Genomic DNA, 20,899 nt, shown 5'->3' on the forward strand with positions numbered 1-20,899 from the left:
CGGGCGGGGCGGGCGGAGGCCCAGGGCCAGCTCCAGGACCACAGGGAGCCCAGCCGGGCTGAGGAGGGGGAGACAGGAGGTGGGGACAAAGTGCTGGTGAGGTCATTACTTGAACCTCACAAACACTGCTGTTCAACACTTCTGTTTTACGCTCAGGATACAACAGAACACCCGGAGATTAAGGACTCACCAGTCCCACGAGTCTGTGGCCAAGCAGGGGCCAGTGCCCCGTCCCCTCACCCTGGCCAGGGTGGTCGACGGCCTTCCGGGCTTCCGGCTGACCGCCCACCACCTCCCTTCCCGCCCCTCCAGCCCCGGCGTGGCATCCTCCGTGACGGCTGGGCTGGCTTCACTTGCAGAAGCCAGATGGTAAAATTAGTGTGACTGTAAGACACCACGACCCGTGGGAGAGAAAACCTCATGTGACAGGGCCCGCGGCTGAGTCTGCGGAGAGCAGGAGCCACGACCGGAGGAGGAGACGTCCCTCCGTCCTCTCCGGTGACTAAGCTTACATGCAGCCCAAACACGCAGAGTGCCTTGGGGTCCCAGCGGCCAGGCGCATCCCACCCCCAGCTCCAGAGGCGCGTCGGGGTCTCAGCCTCGTGCCGCAGTGAGCTGCTGCTCCACGGGCATCTGACATGGAGAGAACGCAGCTGCTCAGAAGCTTCACGTGGGCAAAATCTGCTCACCTCCAGTCGCTGCTCCGCTTGGTCAGAGCTGGGGGTAAACGAGCCCGGGAGACTTCCTTCTGTGCCACGGTCGGATGTGACCGTGAACCTGGCCTTCCAGCTGGGAGGCTTCCAAACCGCAGACAACCCGAGCCCCGTGTTCCTATCTAACTCCACCCCCCCATCCCCACAACGGGAAACACCTCCATGCTGTCAGCGCAGGGTTATCGCGATCAGTGACCCCAGACCACCCCTCCCCGCCTCCCCCCTCCCACCGCTGGGGCTGGGCCAGTCTGCTCACCACGGAGCCGTGGCCGGCATCCTGCAAAGACGAAGCCACTCAGCACGCTCCACCCGCCCCAGCGACTCGTGCCAAAGGCCACACGAACCCCGTGCCCGACATCTACGTAAGTAAACCACCACAAGGAAGGGAGAGCCTTGACGGCATCTCAGCGTTGAGGCACGGCCTCCAGGGTGGGCAGGCCCCGTGCCAGGACCAGCCCCTACCGAGCACCCTGCGGGAGGTGAGCACGAAACCAAGGGCCTGGGGGCACCGCGAGGGCCACCTGGCCGCGCCTGTGGGGTGGGAGGGGTCCCTGCCGTGGGTCAGCGACGGGGGAGGCCCCTCCTTTCCTGTCCCCATCACCACCAGCGCCGGCACCGCTGCGCAGTGCCCGGCCCGGGGCTGCACTCTGCACCCCGCCCATCGCCCTCCAGCTGCGTCCAGGGTCCCGCACTGGCCTTCCACAGAGGGTGCTCGGGAACCCGCCCCGCTGGACGCCAGCACGGGCACCACGGCGGCGGCCCCGGGCTTGTTGGAGCAGCCCTTCTTCTTTGAAGGTTTGGAAATTTCATATGTCACAAAAAAATTACTTAGAATGTTCCAATTCAGCTGAAAGTCATACGGTGGGCATGGAGCCCGACTAGCTCCATCTCCTTCACAAAACTGAAACGAGGTGCCAGTGCAGAAGAGCAGACGGCAGGCTTCAGGGTGGGGATGCAGCCACAGCAAAGCACGGACGCACGGCAACCAAAGTTCCGCCACGCTTCCAGGTCTACGTACAAACGTGTTAGTGTGGCACGGAACTCTGTTCTTATTAGAATGTTGTCGGTGGGGGGTGCAGTGGGGAAGAGCTTTCAGACGAACACTCTGAGAAAAATGTGCAAACTTTTACTACAAAATTAAGAACAGGCAGCAAAGGCAACCTATTCTGCGTTTTTCAGAAGATGTTGTGAGTGCTGCACGCATGCGCCCCAGGAATCGCCTGGAACGACAGAATCAGAGGGGCACCAAGTGCTAGCGGGTGACTGTTTTACACAGGCTCTCACACGACTGCTGCCAACAGTACAACTGACTGTAAACCCGAAAGAGCAGGTACTATTTCTGAAATGGAAACACACCCATCGTCAGAACAACACGCTTGGTGTCCAGGGGCTGGGGACGGGCAGCCCAGCCTGCAGTCACCGCACCTGATGCCTTTAATCTGGTCTTCTGTTCAGACCGAGACTTGGCAATAGTCACCCAGAGAGGAGTCCTGCCCCGTTATCCGGAGGACGGCAGTGTCTTTTTTTTTTTTTTTTTGCGGTACGCGGGCCTCCCACTGCCGTGGCCTCTCCCGTTGCGGAGCACAGGCTCCGGAGGCGCAGGCTCAGTGGCCATGGCCCACGGGCCCAGCCGCTCCGCGGCATGTGGGATATTCCCAGACCCCAGACCGGGGCACGAACCCGTGTCCCCTGCATCGGCAGGCGGACTCTCAACCACTGCGCCACCAGGGAAGCCCCGGCAGTGTCTTTTAACACAGAATGTGTACGATTCTCTCCGAAACTCCTGGTTCTGCCACGGTCCCCTAAACTAACAGCAGAGAGAAGTGGGAAAGTACAGACATCACACTGCGTGAGAAAAGCTGCCCCTCCACACATTTTCTCTGCATGTCTGTCTTCAGAGGGCGTCCTGGCTGGACGGCAGAGCCAGCCCTGCGACCCCCAGGCTTGCTCCTGGCATCTCAGTCCACGCCAGGACCAGTCCCAACCAACAGCTGCCTTTTCTAGAAACTGGAAAACTTAATTCAAATGGCAAAATACGTTAGATCTCATTTGCTTTGCGATAATCCCTGTGCTTCGGAAGAATCCCGACTAGGGGTCATTCCTCACGTGACTTCACAACACCAGGAACACAGAGCACCAGAATATTCGCACATTTTATTCATTTCAAGGCACTTTCCACCAGAAAGTGTGAAAGAAGAAAGAAACTACCCTGGTAGAACATTACATTTTGACAAACACAACAGCGAGATCCAAATGAGACGAAGCAGAGTCAGCACACTTGACGCTTGTTATCTTGAAATGGCTTAAGGTAGCCTGCTTGCTGCAAAAAGAGGAAACAGAGGCTGCAAAGTCTCTGCAAAGCCACCCCCTTGAAGATTTCCAGCCCATGGGGAAGGAACTAAGCCCCTTAAACAAAGGTAAAGAGCTGAAGAGTAACATGTGAATTCTCCGAGTCTGGCCAGCACCCAGCTCACACGGGTTTTAGCACTGGCCGATCAAGTCACTCACTGGCTGAACTGGGGAATAAAATAGCAACACTTCTCATAAGCATTTAACATTCATGCACGTGACAAACCCCATTCAAGTCCTGACAGTTGATGGATGATTCTTGCCCATTACTGTACATCTCAAACCCTCTCCTTTGAAAAATATTTCAAATCGATTATATATTAATTATGCACATAAACAATCTTATATACACTAATAATAAAGGATGCTTTTGAAAAAATGTAGTTTTATGTCTACTGCCCTAATATTTTTCTTCCAGCTTCTGCTGTATAAGTCTTAATTACCTGAAGATTAAAACCCCCTTTCTCCCTAACTTATTTTTAACCTCAAACCTCAGAGGAGATGATCCTACGGAAAGGTCACACCTGAGGCTGACGACCGAGAGAGGTGAAACTCATCACTTCTGGGGGTAAGGAAAGGACACCCCACCCCCCCAACCCTCACAAGGTCCAAAGGGCAGCATGAAGGGCCAGTCTAGGGCCTGAGTGGTCTATTTGCCTTTGCGCCCGTGACTGAATTACACAACCACCTGGGGAAGGAAAATCCTGCCTGAAGCTGTACCCACTGAAGACCAGTGACCCTGCAGACTCAAGTGCAGGTCGAAAGCGAGTGGTAAGTGGAGGGAAGAGCTGGTGCCACAGATGCTTCAGGACAAACACTCGGGGGGTCGGAGGCAGAGCCCCGACCTCCCCGAGGACCTGCTTCACTATGCATCCAGGCCCACGGGCTCCCCAGATTCGGCTGCTGATGGCATTTCTCTCCATCGAGCCCGGAGGCCAGCACAGCCCACCCTGCACAAGGGCTCAGACGAGGGAGAACTGGGTCTCAGCCACGTGGGCGCTCCCACCAGAGGGTGCACAGGAGCCCCCAGCCCCAAGAGCTCCGCGTGCTGGGGCCCCGTCCACCTCCACCTCCACCACCTCGCCCAGGGGCCGGCAGCTCTGCAACAATCCACAGAACCCCTTCCAGCACCGGCGCCCCAGGCCACCTGCCACAAAGCCCAACACCCGAGCCTGCATCTGGGTATCACCGACCGCACTGGGTGCCGGGCAGGGGACAGATATGAGGGCACAGAAGCAGGACAGGCACAGCACTGGCTGACAGCGTGAGAGATGCTGAAGTACGGCACACGCCGCGGCGCAGTCACCCGTCTCTCCAGCTGCAGATGCTAGACGGTGTCACTGCCGTCACATGGGGAAGCCAGCCCCAGAAGCAAAAGGTGTGCTGGAGATGATGAAAACTTTTGAGAGACCATTTTGGTCATTCTTGAAATTAAAGAGAAACCTTTATTTTTAACATAACTGCCCAGGAGAGATGGTTCATTGATCCACTAGGAAAGAGTCTCTCACCACGTACAGCACCAAAATATATATTTAAAAATTTAAAAAACACACAGCCCGCCCCTCATATACACACGCACGCACACACTTATCTTGCCCAAAGCCACACAACCCCGACCAAAAGGGAAAAAAATCAAACTCAGGACCCGCACACGAAAGAAGTCTTTGAATTGGGATTTACAAATTTATATAGTCTTTCCTATGAAAAAACAAAAACAAACCAAAAACCAAGGGGGGAAGGAAATACTTCTACACGAAGGCCAGCCGAGATGTGGGAAGATGAGGATGCGCTGTCTGTCCAGACACAAACAGAGAGCAAGACGGCCATCAGTGCTGCCCCGGTGCTCCGGGCGGCGGCCGCGGGGTGGACCAGTGTCCCTAAGATGCGGCGCCTTGGGAGCCGAGACGCCCAGAGCACGGAGGTCAGGCCATGCTGTGGTCCTCACCAGCCTTCCGGAGGAGACGGTGTCTTTCACCGCACGTTCTCCAGCACTTAAAAGGGCTACTTTTCCCTTCTGAAAAGATTCTGGGTCAAAAAAAAAAAGTGAAAGGGGGGAGGAAAGAGTTCTCTGCTGCCGTAAAAATCTTCAGTCCCAGACGGTGCTCTGCCGGCCCGGCGGTGCAATGGGGCGCCTGCCGACTCTACTTGGGCTCCTCGATCACGCCTTTGCTGAGGTCTGTCATTCTGGGGTATTTGACTTTCTTCTGGTCCAGCTCATTCTGAGCCCAAAGGAGTAGTTTCAGTAACTTTGCCAGCTTGGGTGTTGACTCACGATTTTCATAATCCAGGACAGCTTGGTTCACTTCACTCCACACCTAGAAAATAAAGGCAGCCAATAAAAACCACCACACACGCAGAGCGCCCGCAAAAGGGGGCCATCACAAGATGCATTTCGTGCGTCCTAGAAACCAATTTTATGTGAGAAGCTGGTTACTTATTTAACAAACATAAAGCCTGTGACCGTCAGGCACTCCAGAGGATGTAAAGCACACTACTTGTCCAGAGGAGCTCGCGGTGTGGTCAGCAGATATCACATCCGGCCTGGACGGCAGTGACATGCCAGAAGCTGGGCACGAGGGGCCTGGCAGAGAGGGCAGACCGGGGTGGGGGTGGGACCGGTTCCAGCCTAACGAGCCCCAGGACGACACCTGAGGTGGACCCCAAGGACACCCTCGTTCCAGGGGAGCGGAGGGTGGCGGGGAAGCCACCACGCCGTCGGGGACACAGAGGCTGCGACAGGGCGCGCCAAAGTGTCCGAAGCAAGTGTGGGCTTTTAATCAAAAGGTACTTGAAACCCCTCTCCTGCGAGTCTCCAGCTATACGGGAAGAGGGCTCAGACAAACAAGACAAATGGGCGAAGACGCTTGCCTGCTTTGTAACAGCTGTGACGCCCTGGGCTCCCGGTGTGACCCAGTGCAAGTGTCAGCTAGGGAACAGCCGAGGCCCTCCCAGCAGCGTCCCGGCCAGAAACGCCGTCCCGTTCGACACCACCCACCCACCGCCCCGTTTCTTTGGAAATCCTGTGAACATCTGTGGAGGATGCAGACGGAAGCCCCCTACCCGCCTGGCGCCCACCTTCTGCCTCTGCATCATGTTGAGCAGGTCTCCGAAGGGCGAGTCCTCGGGGTTGTCGAAGGCCAACAGGGCCAGCGTGCGTTCCATCTCGGTCAGGCACTCCCGGCTCTCCTCGCCCTGCTCAGCCAGCTGGGTCTGTGCGAACTCCAGCGCCGCCTCCGTCTCCCGCTGGCGGATCAGCTCGATCAGGTGCTGTTGCTGGTCGGGGCCCAGGCAGACGGGGTGAGCGCCAGGCACCTGGCCACTCGGCCAGTGACACCCCCGTGGTCGCGCCTGCTTCTCATGGAAAGGGCCTCTCAAAGGACAGAGTTGTCTAGCAACTCCGAGTTATTACATTTGCATTTTTAAAGCAAGAAATAGCTTCTGAGATACACAGAAGAGCAACTAACTCTAACCCCTTCCCCACGTCAATTAAAGCAACGTTCTATTAAGGCGAATTAGCCTCGTTACTTCTGAATCCCATAAAGAACCTTAATTTGTCAAGCATCCGTAAACCAGACTCACTTGTAGGTGGAAGTAAAGATAGCGGTTTGTGTCCAGAAGCTCCGGGTGGAGGCTGTTGACCAGTGCGATGGCCTCGGGAATCTGGCCTTCCAGTATCATCTCCCGGATTTTGATTCGCTCGTCGAGCGTTTCTAGATCAACACTAGGTTCGATCCCAGATTCCATCCGAAACTTCTCTGCTGCTTCCTTAAAGCCCTCTGGAAATGAAAACCATCCTCACTGCTCGGAAGGTCAGCAAGACATCAACGCAAAGCCCTTTTGTCTCCAGAAAGCCCACCGCCTTGAATAAAAAGCCTCTGCTATAACCGCACTTTCTTGGGGATCTGGGTTTAACACCTTTGTGACTTATCAGTTATGTCCCAGAAATGCAGACGTAGGACTTCATTTCCTTCCCCCCCACACCCCAAACGCTCTAACCTCCCAGCCAGGTGAGGACGGGTGCTGGTGGAGGGCTGCGGTCCAGGCCCAGTGCAGAGAAGCTGCCAGCCTGCTCCAGGGGAAGCAAGGCCCTCTCAGCCTGCAAGGCCCTGGCTACTCCCACTCTTAGTGAGTTTACAATTCTCTTCAACATCAGAGACTGATGGGAGGGGTGGTGGCCACTGGGAACTCACAGGAAGGAGACTGACTTTCTGGAAACATGTGGGTTTTCTCACCACGTACAGAGTTACCCTTTTGCTTCCCAGTGTCAAGGAGGACTGAGCGTTAGCCGCAGAGCATGTGCGTTTCCTTCCATATGCCCTTCCCCCTTTCTTGAGTTGGACACATCTTCTAGAAACAGTCCAGTATCATTTACCAGACTGGCCAGAAGAGGTTAATTACTTGGGTTTTAAATGTACTTCAGCACTTTCTTAATTATGCTGATCAATTGCAAAAACGTCAAAGGCCAAGAAACAGGTTTTTTCCTTAGGTCTCAGAGACCCGGAATCATGATCTCATCTCCGGAAGAGGATATCTCTTTAAATCCGTAACTACAAGTTTATCAAAAGAACACTGCATTTTCATGACGCCTGAACACAAGTGCACCACAAAACTTCAGTAAGTCCTGACTGTGTGCACAGAAAGGGATAAGGATGCCCAAGGGGCAGCACCCTCGTCACACCCCTTACCTGTGACCAAGTAGTTCATGATGAGACGGTTCATGTCTGCTCGCTGGACGTGTAAGTTATTGAGCTTTTCCATCCACTCATCCTTTGTGATTTCATCGGGTTTTTCTGTATAACTCATTCTGATTTATTTCTACAGGGAAAAAAGGTAGTATTTTAAGAATCGGTGAAGAATTCTATGACAATTGCGATCACTTCAGACATAAACACGGCGACAGAGCAGGAAGTAAAAGGGGGAGTGGGAAGATACTTAAAATGTGGAAGACAGCACATGCAAAGGGCCTGAGACTCAAACACAGATTCAGGGACCAAAGAGAAGGTTGGGGTGTTTGGAAGGTAGGATGAACGAGAGGAAGAGCCAAGGGTCTTAGGACCAGGAGGTCAAGGGTCGGCTGGGGTCCGATTAAGGCCCTACAGGACAAGGGGGATCTAGATGGACTCCCCTCTAAGCACGAAGGGCAGCCACGAGAGGTACAGGCTGAAGAATCACGTGCTGCGATGTGTGTTCTCCAGAGAAGCCCACATCACACCCCCTTCAGACTGAGAAAAATGAAGTGGTCTGACAACACCAAGTGTTCACAAAGACGTGGAGTTCTCCTGAACCCCTTTACCCTGCGGTCAGAACGGACCGCACAGCAAAAACACTTGGCATCGCTTTGCAAGGCTGCGCACATGTGCCCCTCACAGCCGGCTCTTCTACTCCTGGAGACTGAGACCCAGACACAGACGAGCCTGTCCACAGAGACACTGCTCGGGATGGCGACAACATGGAAGCCATCACCCGGATGTTCAGCCAACAGCAGCACAGACAAATGGACTGTGGTTCACAGGACCACAGTCCCATAGGACCAAAACCTTGGGGCAGGTGGGTTTCGGACTTCAGAACTGTCCAGGCTGCACAGACTATCTGCACATTTGACCACGTATCGTACGCCATCCCCTCTGTGGTGTGGGGCAGCACCCCACAAGCAGATATGATTTCTTCAGTGAAACGTATGAGGCCTCATACCAAGTGGAACAGAAGCTACTAAACAGCCTTTGGCAGGTGAGGTTTTGCCATCTAATAGATTAAAAAGAAAACCAAAAACTTTTGGTTTTCAGAGTTATGTGGATTTTAGAACTACTGAGAAGGGACTGTGACTGTATCCACGAAACAGGATTTACTAAAGCAAGTAAAATAAATGAATGTGACCACATGGGGGACTTGGAAACCAGCTGGACGAAGAGAGCAAGTCACAGCGGAGACCCCAGTGCGGCCGTTTGTAAAGAACAAAAGCAAGACAAGCTGTACAATGCTTGCTTAGCAGTAAATGCACTCATACGTTCGCAGCAAAACCGTTTTGCCACTGTTTTACGTAAGGGCACGAGACATGAAACTCAGGAGATGGTTACCAAGGAAAGGGGGCCCTGGGAGCACCAGCTGGGCTCTCGCGATGGGTGGTGAGCCCACCACCGTCCACGTCAGTTTTATCCTTTGTAACTGACATAGACGTTGTGGATATTACTTTATACATAGCAAAGCACATGCCAAACCAATTAAAAGAAATTAAAAGACAGCTCTGGTGCCCAGTGGACATGGGATGACCGTGGGGTGGTGAGAGCTGAGCAGGAATACCAGTGAGGAGCCACCCAAACAAGAGAGGACGGCAGCAGAAGAGCCACAGAGCACAGCCCATCAAGACTCTGTGCACGGAGCCAGGGCGCCTTGCTGCTGGACCCAGCGTGGAAGGATAAAAGAACGGAAGACTCAGGGACCATGGTGGGGTTTCAAGCTTGAGACCTTGCAGGATGGAGCCACAAATGAGGAGAGGAACAGGTCTGAGGAGCCGGGCAAGTTTGGGCTATCAGACCCACAGCTGGAGAAGTCAAGCAGGCACCTGGATTACAGGTCCTGAGCTCAGCGCTGGAAACAATTAGGGAAACATCCGCCACAAAATGACTGAAAGCCAAGAGTTCGCCAAAGATCGCCCAGGGAGAGAGTGTAGGTGGGGAAGCAAAGGGGTACAAGACAAAGTTCTCGGTCCGTGGGGGGATGCCATGCCCAACTCTAATCCGCAGAAGAACACTTGTCCTAAGACAATCAAGATGTGCTGTCCCTCACCCAAGGACCCATCTCTCCAAGCTACGCGCCGGTGGTGTAACTCACTCAGATCAAATTCTCAGTCCTGGACGACAGAGCGACGTTTGAAAAAGTAACAACTTTGGAGAACTGTCTCATTCTGTTTTGTGCAGGAAGAACTCAGCAGTTAAAAATCCCACAGACATAATTTAACATCCCATTGCGGACGGCGAGGAACACTTGCTCGCAAGAGCAACGTCCGGCCTCTGCAGCTCAGCCTCTGCTCGGACGCGGTTCCGGGTGGAAACGGTTCCCGTCGCAGAGACACCTGTGCGACGTGTCGAGAACTATCACCTCCTAGTAGGCGCCGCCTCGGAATGTGCAGACCTCCCTCGAAACGCGCTTCGTCAACAACAAACACCGAGTCTCGGCGCTCGGGCTCCGTCGCCTTAGGAGAAGGGGACATTTGGACCTGCAAACCCCGAGGGCGCCGCCTCCCCGGACAACGCGGCCCGATGACACCTGCTCGGACCCCCAACCCCGGAAGGCCCCCCGGCGCGGTCGGCCAGTCGGCGCACCCCCGCGGCCTGGCCCGTCCCCTTCCCGGGCCGCCTCGACCCCTCCCTGGCCCCGGCCCCTGCCTGACCCTCCGCCTCCCCGCCCCGCTTCGCCGCGCTCTCGCGGGGACGCTCCGCCCGACCGCCTGGGCCCGCCGCGGCCATCTTACCGTGAGGATCCCGCCTGCCGCGCTGCGCGGTCTCCGCGGCCGCTCGGGGTGCCGGCCCGGGCGGGAAAGGGGCGGCGGCGGCGCCGGGGAGGGGGAGGCAGAGGCGGGGGCCGCGGCGGAGGCGGGGAACGGGAGGGCAGACGCACCGGCGGCCGCCCCCTCAGCCACTTCCCGCGAAATCGCGAGATTGCAAGCCGACAGCCAATCAAGGGCTCTCGCGAGGGTGCGGGTCGCGGCGGCCGCCCGGAAGCGCGGGACTCCCGCTTCCGTCCTTGCGCAGAACTCCTCTCACGGCGCCCTGGCTCTACGGATTGGCGCGAGAGTCAAAAGGCGGTGGCCGCCTCTGGATAAGATGGCGGCCGTGGAGGCGTCGTTGTGGGGGAACTTCGAGCCGGGACGGCGACATCTGGACTGAGTCGGAGGCTAAGGTCCCAGCGTCCCTCCAGTCGTTTGTGTGAGCCCGAGGGCATGGGGCGGGAAGGGGGGACAGGCGCCGGTGCTCCGCGCAGCCCAGAGGCGGGGTCCTTGCCAACCCGGTGCTCGCCTTCGCGCAGGCCCGGGAGGAGCCTCCCGAACTCGGCCGGCGGGAGCTCTCGGTTCCGACGGTTGGGGCAGGTTCCCGGGCACGCGACCGCGGCGGGGAGCGCGCACCCGCTCGCTGCCGCCTGAGTCAACCCGGACGGGCCTGCCTTCGGGGAACCTGCCGGGGACCCGGGGGCCTTTTCCGCCTGTGGTCCCTGCGGCGCGGGGCCTAGTGGTTTTTCCCGCCCGTGATCCCTGCAGTCCCAGGCCTGGTGGTCTTTACAGCCCGTGATCCCTAAGCCGCGCTCGGGTTGGGCGGGGACTGCAGGCCTGTGCGACAAGGGCCCCGAGATGCTGCGGCCGGGACCTGGTGGTCGCGGAGACGCAGAAAGTCATTTGCGCGTTTATTTGGTTATTGCTGTCCGTCTGCTGGAGAAGAGTGCAGATTCCTTCAGATCAGGGTCTCGTTTTCCCGTTTCTGGAGAGTAAAGTTAAAAGATTTTGGAACCCTTCAGGAAGGAAATTGAGGGGCAGCCCTTTACTCCATCGAATGAAGTCCGGTGCCCTCCTGAGTTAGAATTCGGGGGTTAGTTGGTTTCCTGTGATTGCTGGGGAGTGAACTAAATAACGTGGAAGTGGTATGGGACTTCTTGCAGAAAGTAAGTGGAATTTGGCAAATAGGTTTGACAGTGACGACTAATTGTGGATATTTCCCATTAGGGTCAGTCAGATGAGCTAAATCTGCGGGTCCAGAGCCTTGAGCAAATCTATTTAAAACGCAGGCGCAACTGCAGTATGTGTCTGTAGTTACACCCTCTTCAAGTACTTAATCCTATAAACAACTTTAGAAGTCAACTTTATAATGGGCGAGGGGGTGCAGATTTTAAAAATTCTTTTCAAGGGAGCAGAAATCTGGTGCCCTAAGAGGCTAGAGAGTTCTAAAGAAGGTCCATCTGCACCTTCTGTGCGGGCCATAGGTTAATGGCCCGTCACCCCCAGAAGTGGTCCTGCACAGCCTGAATTCTGTCTAGATACCGGCTGCTTTTTGAAACCCACACTTCAGGCAGGATCATCTCTCTTTGTCCCTGGCTCCCTCTTCACACCCATCGGCAACTCTCCAGTTGCCTGTGTAGAGTGAGCACAGCCGAAAGACTCACCACTCCTACCCTGACTCTGGGCTCTCAGGAGCTGGGTCTGCGTGCAGCGCTCCTGAGGCCAACTCCTGGGAGTGGGGACACCATCCCGACAAGCAGGATGTCGTGCCACCCCTTCATATTCACGTGGTCCCTAAACGATTCCTTCGTTGCCTTCAGCACACCGTTCTATGTCACGGATGCCTGTTAGTGTGTCACAGTTCGCCACCACCAACACATGACCTTCATAAGAGCTGAAGCGGCTAGTATGTGGCAGGGATTCTGTAGATACTTGCTGAGAATGTGGAGGAATAGATGAGTGAGGGTGAGGACCTTCGCTAGAAGCAGTCTCAGCAAAAAAGGACAAAGGACGGGAAGTTAGTCCCAGTGGAGTGAGAGCAGAGGAAGAAGTCGAGAATGGCGCTCGGATGTGTATGTAGCCTGGTTGGTGGGGTCGATGGTGGCGCCAACTGAGGAAGAGCCGGCAGGGTGAGGAGTGAGATGGGAGGAGGGAAGGGGTGGTTAGGGGCCCAGGGTGGACCATGGAACGCTGGAGGGAACGATGAGGCTGGAAGTGCAGGTTTCTTGGTGACACCGTGAGAGTCCGTAAACGTATTACTTGGAGGAAGTCCGTGGAGAGGAGGAGCGGGGAGGAAGGGCCGGAGCGCTGCTGCCGGGCTCTCCAGGAGCCTCGGGGCGCAGCTTCCAGCAGAGCCACTGGCTGGGGCGGGCCACTTGATGTTCACCAAAAGCTGCCCTTGTGACAGGGCAAGAAGTTCGGTGAGCCGGTGAAGGCGGAAGATGTCAGATCGCGGTGAGCTGAGATGGGGTGGGGTGTCTAACACTGAGAGGCGCCTAGGGCCCTGCAGCATGTGTGCAGAGGAGCTCGCAGGTGGACTTGGTCACGGGAAATGCTAAAGCCATGGGGTTTGATGGCTGAGGGGGAGGCCGGTGTGTCGGAGAGAACCCTGGGCTTCGGGCTTGTGCCTTTGGGTTCCCAGGGCCGGGCCGCCACTGAATGGGGACACCAGAGGAGGGCTGGGATCAGCGGGGAGCTCAGAAGTCAGGAGCTCGTTTCGCATGCGTTAGGCTTTGCAGTGCGTTTGAGGCATCTAGTGGAGAGGTTAGGGGAACAGACTAGTGGATAGTAAAGGACAGCCGCACGGCCAGGAGGGCGTGAGGCCCCGGATGAAGAGTACGCAGTGAAAAGAGAGACGGCCTGGGCCGAGCCCTGAAGACACCCGCATGCAACAGGGGAGCGGGGAGCAGGAAGCAGCTGGGGGTGCAGGGCCACGTTGGTCATCATCTGGGGCAGTGAGCAGGTTGACCAAGATTTCAGCCCCTTGGGGTGGTTGACTGACTTCGTGATAGGAAGGCAGGGGCCCAGAGCTTCTGCTCTTCTCCAAGCCCTGATGGAGAGTTTCATTCTGACAGATTAACAGTTCTTTTTTCTCTCTCTTTGTAATTGGTTTTCTTTTCTTTTTTTTTTTAATTGAGGTATAGTTGATGTACAATATTATATGTTCCAGATGTACAAGGTAGTGATTCACAGATCAGCAGTTCTTTAAAGAGAGATGTTAAGGTTTATTAGTTTTGAAAGAGCAGGCAAGAGTTTTTAAAAAAGGAAGTGCAGGGCTTCCCTGGTGGTGCAGTGGTTGGGAGTCCGCCTGCCGATGCAGGGGACACGGGTTCGTGCCCCGGTCCGGGAAGATCCCACATGCTGCGGAGCGGCTGGGCCTGTGAGCCATGGCTGCTGGGCCTGCGCATCCGGAGCCTGTGCTCCGCAGCGGGAGAGGCCACAGCAGTGAGAGTCCCGCGTACCGCAAAAAAAAAAAAAAAATTAAAAAAAAGGAAATGCGTTTTGAGAATAAAATACACAGTGCTCCTTTAATAAAATCCTGGACTGTTCAACAACCTGGGTATCAGCCATGTTTTACAGAATTGCAGTATTTTGGAGGGCGTTTCTGTCTTATTCTCATACCCTCAAAGCATAAAATCAAACCCCTACATGCTGGAGCTCTGCTTTCCAGGGGATTTGGCAAAGCAACCCTGATTCTTCAGGATAAGGTATAAGCTGATTGATTGTTGCTGCTGGGAATCGTTACCACAAGTGGGCAGTAAACTCCAAAAAGTCAGTTCCCATAGCCTTAGCTTCACACGGTATCTTGTCTTCAGTTTCTCTGTGAAGCTGTTGGAAGAAGGAAGACTGTTGTTACTGTTTAGTTCTGCTGCATGTATTCAAGACCCTGTGAAGCACGTGTAATGGGGTCTGAGGTGGTCGCCTTCCCCCTCCTTGCGGGATTGTATTTCCCTTTCTCGATTATATCACTAAATCAGAAAGCACTGGTTTCGTCATAAGTTTCTTTGGATGGGTAAAGTAATATTTTAGAGTAATAGTTTTCTTGACCTTTTAACTCCTGCAGAGGTTGTAACGTAAATTGAGTCCAGCACGGTGCCACCTGAACCGCTTGGGGTGGGGTGGGGGCCGGACGGAGGGGCACAGGCAGCGTGCTCACAAGGCTACCAGTCAGTGCGCTGCTCGCAGACTGTCTCTGCTGAATTTGACCCTTCCCTTCACACCTGGCTGGTTAGGGCTTTGATGCACACATCGGAGATCCATACAGACACATGCACGTGTATATATAAACGCCTGTAGCGTACCCGTGCGTAGCTGTATATCTGTGTATGCTTTGAGGGGTTTCTGGTTTCTGTTGGTTTTGGTGGTTTTGTTTTTGCGTGAGCCCAGTTCTGATCACATGTCTGACTTGGGAGACGGAAGCACTGAATGAAGATGAGGCATTTTTTCAATCCATACCCACGCGTTCTTTTAAAAAACACTCGCCAAATTGATTTTCTTTTTTGACTTTAAAGTCCTCTTATATTTACTCTTTTAAATGTTTTTACTTTCCATTGAACGAGAGGAATTTTGTATGTCTGACAGACTCCCAAGATTTGTCACTTTTCTGTGTAGCTGTAAAAGGCAACGTTCTTGTCCTCCTACCTTCTGTAGACAGATTTGGGAGATCCTGTTTCTCCTTGGGTTTCTAAATTTCAGAAGCAGTTGGTTCAATTTGGAACTCAAAACTATTTTGGTATTGAAAAGGGTAACTTATGGGTATTGATTTCATTGAAATCAGGGATACCCCAGAATAAAACCTTTTGGGTATCCTTTTGAAATTCCTAATAGCTCAACCTGTGTTACTCTTGTTGGTATTTTTTTCAAATACTCTTTTCTCTCTTTCACCATTTTGTTTTTGTGACCCAGGCAAGAGCAGGAATTTATACATTTTTTTCTCTTTTGGACAAATCCAGAAAGCCACTGTTAGATCTGACTTTCAACTATCTTTCACTTTTCAAGTATTTTCTTTCAGAAAAAACGAATCTCTTAAATTGTAGGCGGTACAGCTATTTGTCGCTGTGTGCCTGCCCCTGAGGCCCCACCGGCCAGGTGAGGGCCGAGGACTGGTGTCAGCGGCCCTGCCCTGGGCCCTCCCGTCTCAGTTGACTGTTCTCTCCCAGCCTGTGGAGGTTCCTGCTCACCAGCTGCCCTAGGAATTCGGTTCAGATCTGTGGGCTTGTTTCTCCCTTTTCCTGTTACGTACTTTGTGGTGTGATGAGGGTAAATGGTGTATCTGGGCACAGTGCGGTGGTGGATCCAGTACACCAAATGGTGTTTCTGCTTTACTCTTAAACTGCTTTTCTGTCAAAATCTGTGAAAGGCGTTGATTTTTCTGGCTTTTTCATTTGGTGTGTTCCTTTAGAGACTGCTAAGAGATGAAACGAACCAGAAAAGAAATACACTTTTTATGCCTTATACTTTTTAAAGCATTTCTTCTGAAGTTAACTTTATTTACTTTTCACTAAACTCACGGGAAGAAGTAGATGTCTCAGAGTTACAGGAACCACCCTGAAAGGCAGGAGTAACAAGCGTTGTTCTGACGTCTGAGCCCTGCAGCCCATGACCCCTGGGTCAGAGGGCACCTGCGGTAGCTATTCTGAAGAAACCCTGAGGGTTTTCCTCCAAACTGCTGGCGGAGGCTAGGGAGGAGGAGCTAACGGGGGTCCCACCTTGACTTTGCCCCCTGGCTTCTTCTCTCCTCCCTGGCATCTCTCCTCTGCCCCAGGCCTGGGTCTGAGTTTGGGTCCAGGTTCACTGGGGACCTTGCCCAGGGCCAGGCAGTGGCCCCACCCTAGACCTTGACTACCCAGCCCCTTCTCTGCCTGCCTGCTGGGAGGGCGCTGGCTTGCTTGCTTGCCTTTGAATTCCAAATGAGAGTAGCAGTAAAGCTGCTTGGCTGTCACCTCGCCCAGACGCACCTTGCCTTGTCTCTCAGGGTTGCACTTGACTGCAAGGAGAGGGGTGCTCTGCTCAGGACCCAGCTTGCCAGTAGGCTTTAACTCAGGGGTGAGAAGAGGCTGAACGCCAGGAAGCGGTCTTGTAAAAGGATTGCTGACTTTTCCAGATGTGCTTTTCTGCTTTTATAAATTTCCTCCGAATTGTCCATGGGTATTGGTGGCAGGACCTGGTGTCCACACACGTTGGGCAAGCACCAATCATACATTTTCTCAAAGACTGAAACCCCCTTGAGTCCTGGAAGCCTATTTAGCTCCCTGCTCCCTCCTGCCCTCTGAGCTACTCGTGTTGTCCCCTGAACTTTGGGATTTTTCTTTGTGTATTTGGGGTATTTAGGAAAGAATCTGAGACAACTGGAGACTCCTTTTTAATCTGTTTGTTCCTCTGGGTATAAGGTTGTTAGGAGAAGGTATTCCTTAGCTAGTAGACTTCAACTAAAAAGTATCCAAACTGAAGTTCCAGAAATGCCTTTTTTACCAGGGAAGAGCAGCTCCCGTGAGGAGTGACAACAGGTGAGCTGGAGTTACCTGAAGAGGTGGGAGAAGGGCGAGGGCCTGACTCCTCCCACAGGTGGCAGGTGCCCCTGAGCCTGGAGGCTCATGTTCAGGGCTAGCTCCTGCTGGGAGATCAGAAAGGGAGGCGCAGTTGCAGGGCTGGTGGGGGTACGGTTTCCTTTCCTTTGCTGCCCGAGAGCCCTCCTGAGCCCCCCAGTACTGCAGTGATACAGCCGGAGCTTCCCCTCTGGGCCTCCCTTCTGTCCACTGGGCTTTCCACCCAGAGCTTCCTCCTGTTCCACTGGCAGCCCGGTCCTCTGTGTCTTTCGTGCGTCCCAGCACCTGCCCGAAGCTGCAAGCCAGTTAAAACCTTGTAGAAAGACATTACTGCTGGGTTTGCTTCATGTAAAGATTTTCAGCTAAAGAGGCTGGGTGGGGTTTCCCCATTGCGACTCCCATTTAGGGAGCCCTTTGCAGGGAGGCCTTCTGTGAGCTTCCCCTGCACCCCAGCATGAGTCCCATGTTACACACAGCCTACCCACTTACACACTGTTGGTTCAAGCCAGTTCCAACTCTGTCTGGTTTATGAACTTCTCATACACCCATCTGGAGCAAACCTGGAGACAATCAAGATGCTAAGAGCGCAAGATTCATACTTGGGAGAGGCCGTGGAAGCAGTCCTGATGGAATCACATCAACAGAAACAAGCTGTGTTGGATTCCTTTGAAGAAAACGGACAGTCTGCGAACCTGGCAGGCCGTGTGATCTTCAGAGATGTTTATTTAGAAGCACACCTGCTCCCAGGCCCCTGGTTCTCACGGAAGCACCTGGCAGTCCTCTGTAGAGTCACGGGTGGAGCTTTACTGCACACAGGGCACTTTTCTGCTTTTTGCCCAGCGGTTCCTGCTACTAAGGAATGTGGAAGCAGGGAGCTGTAGCGGCAGCGATGGGGACAAAGGCCCTCGGCCGGGGAGTTACTGTCTTCGGGGGCCATTGTCCACTGTCCCAAGGTAGCAGGTGTTTCCCCTCTGAAGCCCGTTTGTTGAGTATTTGGGGATGGACAAGTGCCCTGCAGTCCTCGTGGGCAGGTGTGCCCGGTTGAGTAGGCGGGGGCGGCCCGGGCACTGAGCTCTTTGGCCCGTGGGGAGCGGGCTCGAGTCCCAGAGAAGCTGGGAACGCAGTCTGGTGGGAAAGGAGCGATGCGCCTTGCTCCTCCATCCTCTTCCCGGCCCCTTTTGGGGCCCGGGGTGGCCAGCCGACTGGAGCCGCGCCGCCTCTGCTCTCAGCTTTGGCCCTATGGCTCGGGAACAGCGCGGCGCAGGGCAGGGGCGGGGCCTGGGCCGGGCTCCTTCCTCCGCCAGCCGCGCGGAGACGCTGTTCTCGGGGCGCGGCCGGCTCCTCTACCCGCCGCGTCTCGGTGGCCGGCGTCTTCTATTCGCTCAGCGCGGGCGGCCCCTCTACCCCCCGCATCTCGGTGGCCGGCGTCGACCCCGCCCGCCCACTCTGAGGAGCTCGGAGGAAATGGCTGCGAAATCTTGGAGGCCTGCGGCCCGCGCAGTGAGTGGCGGCCGGGGCGCCGGGCGGAGGGTCGGCCGCTGCGAGGCCACATAGGGACGGGCGGGGGTGGCGGCGCCCGAGCCCGGCCCGCCCGGCGCCGCAGGGCCCGCGCCCAGCCGCGCTCTGTCGAGCTGAGAAGATGGCGGCGGCCGCGGGGAGGGCGAGGGGAGGGGGGAGGGACGCGCGGGCCGTGGGCAGGAGCGGGGGGGCGGTGTCGGGGGGCGCCGGGGCTGCCGGGCAGGGTCCACTCCGCGGGGTCCGGCCCGGTCCGCCCGCCGCGGGCGTGTCCTGGGGGCTGGGTTACGGTGTGGACGACTTGAGAGGTGCGCGAGCAGGACGCCGCCCGGTGACCCCCCAGCGGCAGTGCAGGAGGAGGGCGATGCTTTTTCCTAGAAGTTCCTGGTCTCGCTGCTGGTGCGTGGAGGAAGTGATTCTGTTTCAAGTAACTGTGTAACGTAGGATTGAATCCCCCCCTCCGTTTTTTGTTTTTTATCAAGTGTCTAGTTGCTCTGGACACCTTAAAGGAGATGAAGTTTCATTCTGGTTTTTTTTTTTTAAGTGTGGTTCTTTTTGCTTTTATTTCGCTTGATGGTTTTGGTTTCTGGTCGACTATTCCTGTAAAGAATAACATTTCGATAGTTGTGTGATATTTGATGCTATAGGAAGCAAAAAAGGCCTTCAGAAAATCTGTTTCACTCTTTTAAAGAGTGTGTGCCTAGCCATAAAATACGGATTTTTAGCTTTTATTGTGCGACGTGTCGATTTGATGTAGGACACAAATTTGTGTTATATCTTATCTTCTGGTCAACCTCAGAGTAGAAAGGGGCAACGTTCACCTTCCACCGGAGGTGTGCCCGGCCGGGCTCACCAAAGACGGGCTCACGTCTTTGGGGCTCAGATCCCACGCCCTCATTTGCTCACTTTTCTTTCCCCCTCGGTTGCTCCCCCGCCAGGTTGGGAAACTCTGGAGGTCAGGGCAGGTTTTCTGCTCTGAATCCAGCACTTCAGTCAGTGAGCTTAGAGTTAGGACCTTAGAACGACAGCACCTGAGCTAAGTTGAAGATACTCTTTAATTCGTGTTTTGGCCTTAGATAATATCCATATAATTTGCACATTGGTGGAATGAGATTTGAACCTCATGTACTTGGAATAGTATTTTGCAGGAGGGAAGGGCGGATATTGAGATCTTTTCAGTGTGCTCACATAAGCTCATTACCCATAGCTTGGTAAGCGGGAAGCTGAGCCTCCACTTGGCACCAGCAACAGCTCGAAGTGGGCATTCCACCAAGGTTGACCCTGTTCTGGGCAGTTGATGTGTGCTAATTCGTCTCAGTGAGTAGGATGCTTCTGTACCTGTTCTAACCTCCAAGAAGCCAAAGCACCTTTAAGGAGCTTGCCCAAGATCGCAGAGCTGGGTTCTAACCGGGCCGTTGGGCCAACCCCAGACAAATGTTCCATGATTTCCCCAGAGCTACGTAGTCCCTGGCTTCATGTTTCCAAGAAAGGTGCTTTAGCCATGGACTGTTTTTTCAACATCTTTATTGGAGTATAGTTGCTTTACGATGGTTTGTTAGTTTCTGCTTTATAACAAAGTGAATCAGGCACGTATCCCCATATCTTAGCCATGGGTTTTAAGGAAGTAAGATCTGTGACCTTTAGAACGATTTCTCGTTGTATTCAACAAATATTTATTGCATCCTGTGTGCCAAGCACCCTGGTTGTAGCAGGGACCAGAAAGGTGGCCTTCCCAGCCCTGGAGACGTGTGTAATGGGGACCTGTGAGGGTCGGCAGCCATGTCGCTGGAGCCTGGGGCCCCTTTTTGGCACTTGAGGGTGGCATGTATTGAACATATACGTCTCCACGTCTAGTCCTCTACCTTCCCATCTTAACACGGCAGACGCCTCAGGTGTCACCTGGGGAGGCCCAGCCACAACCCTGTTGTGAAGCATTCTGCCTAATGCATTTCCTGAGCACCTTCTGTTTCCTAGCTGCCCATGTTCTTGCAGGCTTACGTTAACAGTGAGTTTAGGACTAAGGTGTATCTTTAATTTACTACTGATTTTCCATCGAGAACTGTCTTCTATTAGTATTCGATTAAATTCAGGCTGTTTCAGGCGAAGCGAGTTATGCTCTGATAAGAAAGGGTAGAATGAAAAGTTGGGCAGTTGGCCGCTCCCCTGATTGTCTGCTGTTACCGGCGGTGACCATGTACGCGTGTGTGAGCATCACAATGGCTTGTTGAGGAACTGTGTCACTGGGGCTTGGACACGGGGCGCCCAGTGCTTCAGGTGGCCCTTCGTGTGGATGG

At 54.4% G+C, this 20,899-nt stretch overlaps 2 protein-coding genes across 9 annotated transcripts in view; one reads left to right on the forward strand and one right to left on the reverse strand.

The window, feature by feature from the left end:
- Positions 1 to 2,848: 2,848 nt before the first annotated feature.
- On the reverse strand, positions 2,849 to 10,641 carry GID8 (GID complex subunit 8 homolog). 2 transcript variants are annotated; one of them, XM_027086775.1, is made up of 5 exons: positions 10,531 to 10,641; positions 7,748 to 7,877; positions 6,642 to 6,838; positions 6,138 to 6,335; positions 2,849 to 5,377 (listed from the first exon to the last, which is right to left on the reverse strand). In XM_027086775.1, exons 2-5 carry the CDS (start codon positions 7,863 to 7,865, stop codon positions 5,204 to 5,206), a joined length of 687 nt encoding a protein of 228 aa, XP_026942576.1. In that variant the 5' UTR covers positions 7,866 to 7,877; positions 10,531 to 10,641; the 3' UTR covers positions 2,849 to 5,203. The 2 variants fall into 2 exon arrangements, with proteins under 2 accessions (XP_026942576.1, XP_026942577.1); XM_027086776.1 differs by lacking the exon at positions 10,531 to 10,641 and adding an exon at positions 9,891 to 10,117.
- Positions 10,642 to 10,770: 129 nt separating this feature from the next.
- Positions 10,771 to 20,899, forward strand: part of DIDO1 (death inducer-obliterator 1) — a 51,848-nt gene continuing 41,719 nt past the window's right edge. For 6 of the 7 annotated variants that reach the window (XM_027086771.1, XM_027086770.1, XM_027086768.1 and 3 more), the window contains exon 1: positions 10,771 to 10,984. The gene's annotated coding sequence lies outside the window, so the exon portion shown is untranslated. Of the gene's footprint in view, positions 10,985 to 17,796; positions 18,591 to 20,899 lie in introns of those variants that run through there. The other variant, XM_027086769.1, reaches the window with a different exon arrangement.

The sequence above is a fragment of the Aethalodelphis obliquidens genome, unplaced genomic scaffold, assembly GCF_003676395.1.
Source record: "Aethalodelphis obliquidens isolate GAN/ISIS:26980383/991018 unplaced genomic scaffold, ASM367639v1 scaffold57, whole genome shotgun sequence".
Taxonomy (NCBI): domain Eukaryota; kingdom Metazoa; phylum Chordata; class Mammalia; order Artiodactyla; family Delphinidae; genus Aethalodelphis; species Aethalodelphis obliquidens.

Bases quoted from the DNA above. Each gene is read 5' to 3' on its own strand.
- GID8 (XM_027086775.1), bottom strand. From the start codon at position 7,865: ATGAGTTATACAGAAAAACCCGATGAAATCACAAAGGATGAGTGGATG. The intron at 6,839-7,747 runs GTAAGGGGTGTG...TTTCATTTCCAG, and splicing joins CATGAACTACTTGGTCACAG to AGGGCTTTAAGGAAGCAGCA. The intron at 6,336-6,641 runs GTGAGTCTGGTT...GGCCCCGACCAG, and splicing joins ATCTTTACTTCCACCTACAA to CAACAGCACCTGATCGAGCT.